The sequence below is a fragment of the Leucoraja erinacea genome, chromosome 13, assembly GCF_028641065.1.
Source record: "Leucoraja erinacea ecotype New England chromosome 13, Leri_hhj_1, whole genome shotgun sequence".
Lineage (NCBI taxonomy): Eukaryota > Metazoa > Chordata > Chondrichthyes > Rajiformes > Rajidae > Leucoraja > Leucoraja erinaceus.
In genome coordinates, this window is record NC_073389.1 from 33,218,393 (window position 1) to 33,231,995 (window position 13,603).

General features: G+C 39.8%; 2 protein-coding genes across 6 annotated transcripts in view; one reads left to right on the forward strand and one right to left on the reverse strand.

Moving 5' to 3' along the window:
- Window positions 1-5,934, forward strand: part of rb1 (retinoblastoma 1) — a 182,457-nt gene extending 176,523 nt beyond the window's left edge. Inside the window, 1 exon segment of the mRNA XM_055644844.1 lies at window positions 5,048-5,934. Within this exon segment, the coding sequence (XP_055500819.1) occupies window positions 5,048-5,121 (74 nt within the window). The 3' untranslated portion in view covers window positions 5,122-5,934.
- The window catches only part of LOC129702825 (RCC1 and BTB domain-containing protein 2-like), a 75,668-nt gene that overhangs the window by 14,861 nt on the left and 47,204 nt on the right, over window positions 1-13,603 (reverse strand). For 2 of the 5 annotated variants that reach the window (XM_055644839.1, XM_055644837.1), the window contains exon 12: window positions 12,066-12,232. In XM_055644839.1, the coding sequence (XP_055500814.1) occupies window positions 12,092-12,232 (141 nt within the window). In that variant the 3' untranslated portion in view covers window positions 12,066-12,091. Of the gene's footprint in view, window positions 1-6,001; window positions 6,517-10,100; window positions 10,666-12,065; window positions 12,233-13,603 lie in introns of those variants that run through there. The other 3 variants (XM_055644836.1, XM_055644838.1, XM_055644841.1) reach the window with 3 other exon arrangements.

Here is a 13,603-nt window from a genome sequence, read left to right on the forward strand (position 1 = left end):
CAGCTCCAGTAAAGACGCGATGGTGTAGGATGGGCGGGCCGTTCCGGGGAGTGACAGGGGAAGAGACTAATCCACACGGTGCTGACTGACAGGAGAGGAGATCGATCTGCGCATGCGGGGTTTTTAAGATTTTTAAATCTTGCTAATCTTTTACAATAAGCCACCGATGTGCACTCGCAGCACAAGAGAACGGTGCGTGAGCTGGTGAAAAAACGTAGCGCTATTGCATAATGTTTTTGCGCATATAGAAAAAACGCTCAAACCGGAAGATAACAAGATCAGAGTTTTAGTTATGTACTCGTACAAGTGGGACCCATTGGGTCCCATCCCTTCAACGCGCAGTTGCGGTGGGGGGGGGGGGGGGGGGGGGGGGGGCGCCTGCAGCGTCACACACACTAACCACCACACACACACTAACCACCTCCTTGATATTATATTAATATTATTTATTCACTCATTTTACGCTATCCACTCACGCATATCCCCCCAACTCACAGGCGCGGCTGGAGGTAGAGGAAGGGGATAGAGAGAGAGATGGAGGGGGCAGAGGCAGAGAGAGGGCAGAGACAGGTAGAGAGAGGGCAGAAACAGGGACAGAGAGGGAGGGGGTAGAGTTTGAGGGGTGAGACGGGCAGCGTCACGGGGAGGGCTGTTTCCCGAACGCAATACTCCCTCACTCCAGCCCAGGTCCAGTCGCCGGGCTCGCCCACCATGCGCCGACCCGAGGACCCTGAGCAAGGGGGTGAGCGTCAACCAAAGGAACGCGAGTTGGGCCACCGCAGTCTGCAGTCCAGGGCCCGACTTCATCTCCTGCGGCGTCTTTTCAATAACGGGGAGGAGGAGGGATGAGTCGGGTGTAGTGACTTCACTCGCAGCACAAGGAAGACGGGCGGGGCGGACGACGACCAAAGGACTGCGAGTCGGGGGGGGGGGGGGGGATGTCCCTCGCAGCATGTGGAACACAGCGCAGCTGGCCGTGCGGAGCAGACCCATTGTGATGTCATTTCAAAAAAGTTATTTCAGATTTTTGAATTTCATAAATACCTCGAGAAAAAAAGCTAAAAATTTTCAGGTAAGGCAGACCCGGATTCGGGACAAATCTCAATCGGAGCGAAAGTGACCGTTAGCATCTTGAGAAGATGTGATTTTACACACACACAAACACTTATTTTTCAGATCTATTTGAGTGAAGGCAAAACATTTCATAAAAAAGTACTGGAAATACTCGAGAAATGTTTACAGTAACAGCTTTTTGTGATTTTAAAATTTTCAGGTACAGGTCGATTTCGGTATCAGCAAATCGGGGAAACAAATTTAGCTTACCTATGTGAATAATTGTTTCCCCTGAATTTCTCAAGATTTATCTGGAGTTTATTGAAAATGTTTTGACCGTTAGCACGTCGTTTTTTCGAGAAGATGTGATTATACACACACACACAAACACTACTTACAGCTAGTTTTTTTTTTCACCCCAGAAAAAAGAATATTAAACAATAAATGCCTACGAGTGGAAGGGATTTGAAAAAGCAACTATACAAGGCACATGACAAGAAATAAGTACTGGAAGCAATACTCAAAAAATTGTTTACAAAATCAAGTCTGCATTTATCCCATCATGCAGTTTTTGTGATTTTAAACATCAAATTCACTTTCACGCTCCACACAAAAATGTTATGACCATTTTTCATACTCGGAAATTACCATCTCTTCTATCTATTGATTTTCAAACATTACAAAAAAGCTGTGATTTGGATAGTTTTCTTAAGAAAGATTAACATAGCCTAAGTTCCAAAGATTACACTATGTCAAATATAACATGATTTTTATCTAATTTACATTTTTATTAAATGATTTAGTGTTCAATGGAGTAAATTGTACCCATTTAAATCGTTTCTAGTGGGTTCATGTGATCTCTGTGGTTTAGAACGTTGACATAGCTCTGGATTAGTGCCCTCAAATGCCGAGAAAAATACTGCCGGATATAAAAAGCCCAAAATGAGCTACTCGCTATAGATAACTGCCTTCAGGGCTTATTTTTTTTAAAAATAAAGTCCCCTTTAATTGTTTGCTCTAAAAAACCTCTGCTGGCCGGAATCAGTTTTTTTTAAAACTATTAGTAATTACGAGGCCTATAAAACTAATAATCTTTGTGTTCTTGCAGCGATTTTGAAAGGTAATTTTAAAACTGATTTGATAACAGCTCCTTGAAATCGCGTTTTAAACCCGCCCCCTCCAAACAGCGCCAAAATCGCCGACATGGCTGAGGGCAGATTCCTAATGACGATTCAGGTAGGTTTTGTAACATACCTACTGTGAGAGCCTCCAACAACAAAATTAATATTAATTGATTAACTCTTGGAATCATTTGCGGTTTTCTCCCTTTTTCACGTCAGAAAATGCGAGTGATCGTGTCAGTAAGTTGCATGACCTTATCTTTTCCTGTGATAACATACTACAGAAGAGACTTTGAAGCCACTTAGTTTGCAACGTTTGTAATTTCATAATGTTGTACATTTCAACTGTGTACAGTAGCTTTCTAACATTTTTATTAAGACTTTTGCCTTAAATGTAAGTTTATATTAACTACAAGAGATGAAGAATAGCTGTTACCTTTGCAAAATAAGGCTTTCCATCATGGATCTCTGAATTTCAAGAATACAGATCTTTTCTGCATACTGATTTTGAGTGGTTGCAGCTGCATCTAGTAACCGGGTACCAGTTAGGGAAAAAACAAATGGTACAAGGGACAGCGCTGTATCTTTCCACTAGCCTTATGGACTATTTGAATGTTTGGCCGATTACTCACTATTTAAAAAAAATTACGAACTTGCCTGCGGTCATTAAGATTATGCTTTTCAAAATCTCTATTCATTCAGATCAATTTGTTACCTCCTGAAGACAAGGGGAGATAGAGATATCCCCAAAATAATTGTGACATGTGACTATAATGTAAAACTACCTTGCCAGATATTGCTCATTTCATTGCAACAATATCTTTTATCACTCATGTTTGACTATCTTATGTGTCCTTTCCTTGCTGATCACAGCATCCCTTTCTGAAACATGCATTCCCTCTATTGTTACCATTCTATCCCTTTTACCTTTATAATCATCTATACAATACATATGTTGTATTCCTGTATCTTTATTTAATCTGCTTTATCAATTTATTTTCTTGCCCATTTTAATCATGTTGTAGAGTCACATTAAAGTATTCCAGAAGATGAGTTGTCAACGGTATGTTTGGAACTGAAGAGGCTTTGAAATTATGTGGCAAGATGAACAGAGAATGAACAGTATTTAATTCTGGATGACAAAAGTTTGGAAAAGAACACTTTATATTAGATTGACTTAACACTCCTTCAAAAGGAATCAGATTGAGGATACTCTTTTATGGCCAGCAAAGCAATCTATACACATAACTAAAACTCTGATCTTGTGCTCTTCCAGTTTGCGGGGTTTTTCAATTTTGCGCAAAAACGGTACACGATAGCGCTACGATTTCTGACCAGATTATTCACCATTTCGATTTAAGTTTCGTTCTGGTCGCTGGTATATTGTAAAAGTTATCGAGGTTTAAAAATCTTGAAAATCGCACGTAGATTCCTTCAGTCAGCGCCACAGATTGTCTTCTGTCAGCCAATGCCACGGCCAGGATGGCGATGCCCCTTCCTGCCCCACCAGCTGCAGCCTGTCCCGCCTCACTCACAAACTCCTTCCTCCCCTCCTCACAGTAACTTGTCTATCGTCTCCCCTACCACCGGCGGCGGTCGGGGGTGGGGGGGGGGGGGGGGGGGGGGGGGGGGGGGGGGGTAATTCAGTCCCTAGTCCCGTTCCTCCCTCACCCCTCTCCCCCGCCCACCCTCTGCAGCAATGGCGTTCCCGTGTACCCGTCCCCCAGGGTCTGTCTCCTCTGCCGCCGCCGTTGTGGTAACTCACCCTCACGGCCTTCCTGGGGAGATCTTCTCCACCAGCTCATAAAAACTCGTGGCGAACATCGATTCCATCCCCCGCGGCCCGGCGGCGGCAGCGAGCAGGCAGGCAGGTGGGCATGGCGGGGACAGGCCGAGCAGCAGCGGGCGGGCAGGGCAGGGACGGGCTGAGCAGCAGCGGGCGGTCGGACAGGATGAGGACGGGCCGAACGGTGGCTAAGCCGGAGTGGACAGAGAGAGGGAGGGGGGGACAGTTGGGTTGCAGGGTGGCCGAGCAATTTGCACAGAGTTTGAGTTTTAAAAAATGATGCAAACTGGTCCAATCTTCGTCAACGGGATCTAAACCACAGCTAACAATGAATGACCTGTGGAGGAAGGAACTGCAGATGATGCTTTTTATGGATGGTGGGAGAAAGGGAGTGACCGAGGGTAGGGGAAAGGAGAGGGAGGGAGGGGTGGAGGAGAGAGGAAATATCCTGGGGAGATGAAGAGGGAGAATGGGGGATTAAGGGAGAGGAAGGGGTAGGGGGGGAGAGGGGAAAAAGTGGGGATGGTGGGTAGGAGAGGGAATAGAGGGAGAGGAGGGATAGTGGGGGGATACGGGGAGGTGAGGAGTGGGGGATAGGGAGGTGAGAGGAATTATGGAGGGGGGGAGTGACTGAGGGTAGGGGAAAGGAGAGGCGAGGGAGGGTTTGGGGAGGGGAAAGAGGAGGGGTGGGAGTGCTGAGGGATGAGTGGAAATGAGCCGTGGCCTGCACAGTTGGGGGCTATGCGTGAGTGGTGCATTATTGCGATGGGGGGACGGGTGAGTGGTTGAATATTGCATTGGGTAATGGGTTGCGTTGGGGGAACCATGTGACAGGAACCCAACGGGTCCCACTTAGTCTAGTATGATTGAAATCTGACATCTGTCACCATCTAGCTACTTAACATGACATTATTATGTGAGTTTTCAGCAGTGGCGATGGGGGAGATCATCTGAAGATTAAAAGGGTGCTCTAGGATTCAGATCATAAATTCTTAACCCTTTTACAATTCCAATAGTATATCATCTGGTTTAGTTTGTTTAAATCATTTTGGATAGAATTTCTTCATTTGTTTATGTTCTTCTACAGCATCCACAAGAAATAAGATACAAGAACAGAAAATGAAGGATGGGAGCAGCGACACAAAGAGGGATGAAAACTGATATTTCTTACTTCATGTGATTCAGGATGATGTTCACACTGCATCCGCGGCAGCAGAATCTTCATAGTTTTTGGTCTTGACTGATTTTTTTCACCCTCCCACTCTCTGATTTTGTTTTAGCCAAGGGAGTATTTCCTTTAAGAAACTCCAGTTAGAAATGTTCTTAAGTTATTTTAGAGAATTGTTTCTCTTAACATGATGCCTTAAGGGTCATATTTTCTTGTGTGTGTATAAAGAGTAATAAAATGTATAAGTAACAGAGCAGGACTGATGAAATAAACTACTATTATTTTACCACTGAGCATTTCAAAAATTAACATGGGAATAATCTGAATTTTGCAGAAATGAACATGGGTATTCATCATACCAGACATAGAAAATTATTTATCTGGCCCTCTTTAGCCTACAAATGTACTGAATCACCAGACCAAATTACCTGTTTCTTTCTTTGCCATGTTAATGCAGTATATATTATCTTGCTACTTTCTTGCTGCCCTGCAATATTTCCCTGAACACAACATTTCAACCAACATCTGTCTTTGATTTGCATATTAAGGCAGAATGTAATTCTGATATCTGCTTGAGGACTTGTTCAAAGCGTCATGTCCCTGCCATGATTTAATCCATGGATGAGTTTTGTAATGCATGGCTACACCTTTTGCATCTGTTGTAAACTTAGGTCTGACCTGTTTCAAAGTGATCTTTACATTTCCCATGCGTATTGTTAATCAAGGCAACGTGTCTCAGTCAATGAAATGCAATTCCATCAACTTTCATCATGTTCTTTTTTTAAAATAAATTTATTTGCACACTCCATGGTTAAATACAAACAACATTTACTGTCTCAATTGCCATTTGGCTGTAATAAAGTAGGGGGGGGCTTTCATTTGTTCAAAATGGCCACTTTATTTCCAGTAACCATTTTACATCTAGTCAGTTGCACACCTACCATTTTTGTTTTGGGTCTGTACAAAGCAATGAAATAAAGGCAATTAACTTTATTCATGAATTAAGAAAATGTGGCCTTAAAGATGTAGCAAATACACAGAATGTGCACTGTTTCAATTTTATTGATGTTTTTATTTATGCCTGATTTTACTTTTTACAAGCTAAAACAAGTTAGACTTTAATTGAATTACTTCATCGTTGTTTGTAAATGTACTTATCAAAACTTGGTTCTCGTATTGAGGCAAATGCTTTATGTTTGCAATATTAATAAGAAAGAGCTTGGATAAATGGTGCCATCTCACAATATCAGTGCATCGTGGAGTACTTTGCAGATGCAGTACTTTATAGTAGTAATGCAGAAAATGTGACCGCCAATTTACAAATAGCAGGATCCGAGAAACACCAGTGAAATAAATGACTATATCATCAAACAGCAGATGATGGATATCTGAAATAAGACAGAAAAAGCTGAAAACACTCAGCATGTCATGTAGCATCTATGGAAGAATAAACAGAGTTAACTGGGTTCTTTGCCTCAAGTAAACAGTACATTGACTTTGAAAACATAGTGTATATACATCACACAAAAAATGTGAAGGGGTTCTTAAATTTAGACAAACATATTACTAAACAATTAAGTTATGGTATCAGAAAATGCATGTACTTTTCTCCCAGGAGACAATATTTCTAGCAACTTAGATTGCCTTGTGATGGCAACAGCTGAGAACTGCTCTTGTTTGCATCAATTGATGAAAAATTGAGGAAAGATCATTGAACAGGTACCCAGTTCTGAAGAAGGAGCTTGCACCTAAAAATTAACTCTTTCTCCTGTGGCTTGATCTTGTTGACCTTTAAGGGTCCCTATTCTTTACTTTCGTGTTTATATACTTGTAGAATCTCTTTGGATTCTCCTTTACCTTATTTGCCAAAGCTATGTCATGTCCTCGTTTTACTCTCCTGATTTCCCTCTTAAGTGTACTCCTGTTCTACACATACTGACACCAGCTGCCTATAACTGACATTTGCCTCCTTTTTCTTCAACAGTTCCTCATTATCATTCGGGGTTCCTATTCCTACCAGCCTTGCCTTTCACTTTAACATGGTGCCCCTGAACTATCCCTATCCCATGTTTTAAAACTTCCCACTTTCCAGATGTCTCTTTGCCTGCACGCAGCCTTCTCAACTCGATATTTGAAAGTTCCTGCCTAAGATGTTCAAAATTGGCCCTGCCAAAATTGAGGATTTCAGTTTTTGGACCAATCCTATCCTTTCCCATTACTATTTTCCATTACTATACCAAAGTGCTCGCTCACTAACATTTCAAGCACCTGCCCTGCCCTGCCTTATTTCCCAAGAGAAGGTTGCGTTTTGCCCCTCCTCTAGTAGGGCTATCTACATATTGATTGATAACATTTTCCTGAATACGCTAAGCTAAATCCCTCCCCATCCAATCTCTTAGCACTACGATAGTCCCAGTTGATACTTGGAAAGTTAAGATCCCCCCATGACAACAGTCCTATTATTCTTGCAACTGTCTGCAAGATCTCCCTACATATTTCTCCCATTCTACGAGATTTTGGTATTTTATCCATCCCCTTCCTACAATCTCCACACCTTAAAAATACCTTGATTTTTTTTTTGTATTTCTGACAAAGGGTGGTTGACGAATTATTGTTTCTCTTTCCACCAATGGTGCTCGACTTGCTGAGTGCTTCTTGCATGTTCTTTCTTTCAAATTAAATAACCAGATCGTTTATTTAAATGAAGGATAATTGCTGGCAAGGACTAGGAAACTCCTTTATCATCTTTAAATACTGCTACAAGATATTTTGCATTCAGTGAGGTTAACCCATCAGTTGAACATTTCACCCAGAGGACAAATTATCTGACAGAACCTCCTCCTCTAACTTCATATTGTGTGTTCGTATCTATGGAGTTTGAAAAGAATGAAGATTTCTGCAGTTTGAACCTTGAGAGACAAAGTGCTTGCACTGGGTTAAGGCTAATATCTATAAAAGTATGACAAAGTGCACTATTGTTTTATATTTGTGCATTTAAACAGTATTGGAATTTTGAACTAATGCACTATTTAACTTTGTATTATTCTTGCAACTGTCTGCAAGATCTCCCTACATATTTCTCCCACTCTACGAGATTTTGGTATTTTATCCATCCCCTTCCTACAATCTCCACACCTTAAAAATACCTTGATTTTTTTTTTGTATTTCTGACAAAGGGTGGTTGACGAATTATTGTTTCTCTTTCCACCAATGGTGCTTGACTTGCTGAGTGCTTCTTGCATGTTCTTTCTTTCAAATTAAATAACCAGATCGTTTATTTAAATGAAGGATAATTGCTGGCAAGGACTAAGGAAACTCCTTTATCATCTTTAAATACTGCTACAAGATATTTTGCATTCAGTGAGGTTAACCCATCAGTTGAACATTTCACCCAGAGGACAAATTATCTGACAGAACCTCCTCCTCTAACTTCATATTGTGTGTTCGTATCTATGGAGTTTGAAAAGAATGAAGATTTCTGCAGTTTGAACCTTGAGAGACAAAGTGCTTGCACTGGGTTAAGGCTAATATCTATAAAAGTATGACAAAGTGCACTATTGTTTTATATTTGTGCATTTAAACAGTATTGGAATTTTGAACTAATGCACTATTTAACTTTGTAGTGATTACCAATAAATGTAACTGCATTATGTACACTACGGCATGAATATTAAGCCACACTATTCCACACTGGCTTATATACCTCAAGTATACGGAACATAACCTTCAGAACTGGGATGGCGACTACTACACCAAAATGTTGTAGGTTTCTTGTTTTGATGAAGATATTGCAAAGTAATCTATGCCATGGTAAAAATAGATACTTGTACCTTTCTGGAAATAGTTTTCCGTAGTGATTCTGTTTGCGTTTTGATGTAACAGCTAACTGAGAACTTAATGTTCCTGTCTATAATGGCATGACAAGTTCTATACCATGACATGAGTAGTAATCTTAAATAATTGTCACCTTTTTCCATCTCTGGGCAGATGGCATAGTTTGAATATCTATGATTAATAGCACACAGAAGTCTGTACTCATTTTTGTGCTGCAAGATATCTCTTTGTACTGCACATTATGGACAAAGGTACCGTTTTTATAAATATAATAAAATGTCAGATTTTTAAAATAAAGATATGGCAGTAGATCAGATTTGGAAGTGTCAGTACTGATGGCTAATCCCTTTAGGAGGAAAATAAGCTCTTGCACACGGCGTTAGCTATCAGTAAATACTGGGTTCCCAATCATTAATATATTATCCAAGTGCCATGTCTGATTGTTTGAAGCAGACCAGAGTAATCAATCAGGTTACTCTGATCCTACTCATTAAACTCCTTTTAAAAAAAAAAAGGAAATTTGACATCTTTGTTGCTGTTTAGGTCCTGAATAACTCATCCACTGACTTTACTTCAATTATCAGCACTGCTCAATGCATCCAGATCAAGTGACAGGTGGCAGGCTACCTATTCAGCACAGGTGCAGAAATGCTTTGGTTTGTTCCTTTCAATATCAATTCTAAATGGACCCAGAATATCACACCACTCGAGTCTCATGCTGAGGTAGTTTTGCATCTACACCAGTGATGAATGGTAACTTTTTCCATTGTGCAACATTTTAATCATTTATTTTTAGGTTTAGTTTAGAGATACAGCGCGGAACCAGGCCCTTTGGCCCACCGAGTCCGCACCGACCAGCGATCCTCGCGCATTAACACTATCCTGCACTCACGAGGGACAATTTATACTTATACCAAGCCAAATAACCTACAAACCTGCACGTCTTTGGATTGTGGGAGGAAACCGAAGATCTCGTAGAAAACTCACGGGGTCACAGGGAGAACGTACAAACTCCATACAGACAGCACCCGTAGTAGGGATCGAACCCAGATCTCTGGCACTGAAAGCACTGTAAGGCACCAACTCTACTGCTGCGACACTGTGCCACCCGTAGATATTGAATATATCAGAGAAGCTAAAATACCACTTTAATTTTAATTCAACAAGTTAAATATAGTCTTAATACCAACATCCAATTTCAAAACTAACCATATGTTTTTGATGTAAATAAACAGATTATACTAAACATTCCATGCTTTAAGCATACAGTTTTCTTGAATATGAAAGTAACTTTTAAAATCAAAAATTCTGTTATAATACTGCAATAAGTTTGAGATGAATTTAATTATTATTCATAACATAAAATGCCCAAACCAATTACAACAACACTCAAGACAAATAAAACAATAAGTTTGCTCCTCTAAATTATAAATATATTTTCCAGTTATTAAAATGTCCTTTTGTTTTCATGTTAGTAAACTATTTTTAAAAGTAACTTACATTTGATTCTTGTTGGCAATGACAAACATGATTAAACCTTTGCCACAGGAGTCTGACATGTATACAGGTCAAATGTTCACTAAAACCCTTAATGGTTTACATTTCCTGTCCATAATTGTGGTTAGCAATATTGTATGAATTAAGATTCCACCATGTTAATCCCACTCGGTTCAGTGTATAAATGCATACAGAGGGAAGCTGTCCTGTTAAATATATTAGATAATTTCAAATTAGTTATTTAAGATGAGGTGCTTGATCAGAGTAAAAGATTGTTGTATTATGCCTCATCCAGTCCTCGCATTTTAATATTCCAGTATCCTTGTAGAATGCAGAAGTGAGTGTATATATATATCGTAGAACATGAAGATTGTATATATATTATATATATATTATATATCTGATATATATATATAAATATATACTAATAGTATAATTGGGAGCAACTTTTATATATACATGATGATCCATATACACTCAATCTTCAGGTATGATATATATATATATATATATATATATACATACATATATATATATATATATACACATACATATATATATATATATATACATATATATATGTATATACATATACATATATATATATACATATATATATATATATATATATAGTTTGAACAGGTAGCTTCATAGTCATTTATCGTAAAGTAGTCACAATGCAATAAATTTGATGAGCGATAAATGACAGTCACTGCACAAATTCCTTTCAAAAGTTCTTTCTGCTGTGAAATATAATAAGGTGACCATTAAAAGATCCAGACTGCAGTGCAATCTCCTTTATTCTGGTTTAAAATGTCACATAACTCAAATATGTTTGTGTCTATCAGATGGAAAGTTCCAGCTGTGGGATTCCAGCAGTAACATCAGAGCAAAGGTCCACGTTTTTAAATGTAGGAAGTGCACTGTTGAACCTCCATGTTTTTGCTTTATATATAAAAGTGCATTTATTCCAAATTATCCAACTATATTTCTTGGTGATATTCTCAGCAGTTATGAGATTAATTTATCATTATGAAATATCTGACTGAAGGAACCACAACACAAATTTCTGAAAGTAAAGGCAGGATATTTAGTTGCCAATTGAATCTTGGATATTATTCAGTAATTTCACAGAAAGCATCGTGAGTAATTGGTGCAAAAAAAGAGGTAAATAGATATGCACGTGTGACATTTGTGCCATTCCCTTTGCAACCCTCCCCTTCCCAACGAGCAGATGAAACATACATGGAAGATCCCAGATTTAATCATTGACTGTGCTGAGACTGCAACAGCAGTGCCATAATATGTGACTTAAGGTGAGATGAAAAAACAGACAAAGCATGACTGCAGATCGTAATCCAGCATCCACTTGCTGGAACAATGAATCTCTGGGTTCCAAGCACGAATTCAATTGTACCACCAAACAAATAGCCTATTTAAAGTTAATAATGCAATGGTAACTTGGTCATAGTCATAGTGGGTATCCATGAACATGTATCCCTGCCAAAGGCGATACCTGAAGGATTGGCGGACTAACCCGCGCAGAGGGGCATCAAAAAGAACCTCCCCCCATAAGGAACATTTAATTTACAAATAAAAACGTCACCTTCTTTGGATATTTGAGTTGCTGCTTCAGTTCCGGAATGCCCCATGTTTGCCAGCCTTGCTTATGAAGTCCTTTAGGAGCTCATGGTCCATATCACCAAAACCCTGTGTTTGTGTCACGGCTGTCAAATGATTGACACAGAACTTAAAGCAAAATTCTTCCAACCCCTGGAAAAACAATTCAGCACTTCATTTACCCTAAAGCATTACACTTACCGAAAATATTATGTTCTAAGTGACACTGCTAAAAAGATCATGGTATAGTCACAACATATCTCTATTGTTAGTTGGTCTGGGAAAGTACCAAGAGAAGGTTTCTTTAATAACCATATAACAATTACAGCACGGAAACAGGCCCTACAAGTCCGTGCCGAACAACTTTTTTTCCCCTTAGTCCCACCTGCCTGCACTCATACAATAACCCTCCATTCCCTTCTCATCCATACGCCTATCCAATTTATTTTTAAATGATACCAATGAACCTGCCTCCACCACTTCCACTGGAAGTTCATTCCACACCGCTACCACTCTCTGAGTAAAGAAGTTCCCCCTCATATTACCCCTAAACTTCTGTCCCTTAATTCTGAAGTCATGTCCTCTTGTTTGAATCTTCCCTATTCTCAAAGGGAAAAGCTTGTCCACATCAACTCCGTCTATCCCTCTCATCATTTTAAAGACCTCTATCAAGTCCCCCCTTAACCTTCTGCGCTCCTGAGAATAAAGACCTAACTTATTCAACCTATCTCTGTAACTTAGTTGTTAAAACCCAGGCAACATTCTAGTAAAAATTAATCATTGAGTTCTGAGGTATTGCTAGGCCTAACATTTTTTTTTACCTCAGCCCATCTGCACTTCATTAGTTTTGACTCTCCAATCATCCTTCCTATCATTAAATATATTTATCCTTGATTATTCTTTCTCCTTTTTCACAATTTCCCCGACTAATTATATCATTTTTTTAAAGTTGGTAAGAGTTCAGGGCCAGCACATCCTAGTAAGAGTGAATGACAAATGTGGTAAGATTAGGGAGCTTTGAGATAAAAAATTGAAGGTGTGATCAGGAAAAATAGAAATCATAACAAGCATAATATTAGTAACTGGAATAGAGTTGAGGAATATAGTGTGTTGGAGAAAACTGAAGAAGGAAATTAGGAGGACAAAATGAGGCCATGAAATACCTTTGGCAATCCCAAGACATTCCACAACAAGACTAAGAGGGTGGCCAGAGAACTTTGTTCCCTTTGGGACCAATGGGGTGAGATCCTATATAAATACCTCCTCTGGGGCTTTGTTCCACAGAGGCCCTGGAGCGGTTGGAACGGCGGGTGCAGCGTTGCCCACTCTGCAACGTTCCATCACATTTCAAAATAAGTGGGCTTGAGGAAGCCGCTGATTGGTGGAAGCGGACTAGAAGAAGCAGCTGATTTCTTCCAGCACTTTGTATTGTATCATGGGTAAGGGGGGAGAATGAGGGCCCTGGCAGTTTACTGTGCTGGATGTCAGATGTGGGAAGTCATGGAGTCTGCTAGCCTTCCAGAC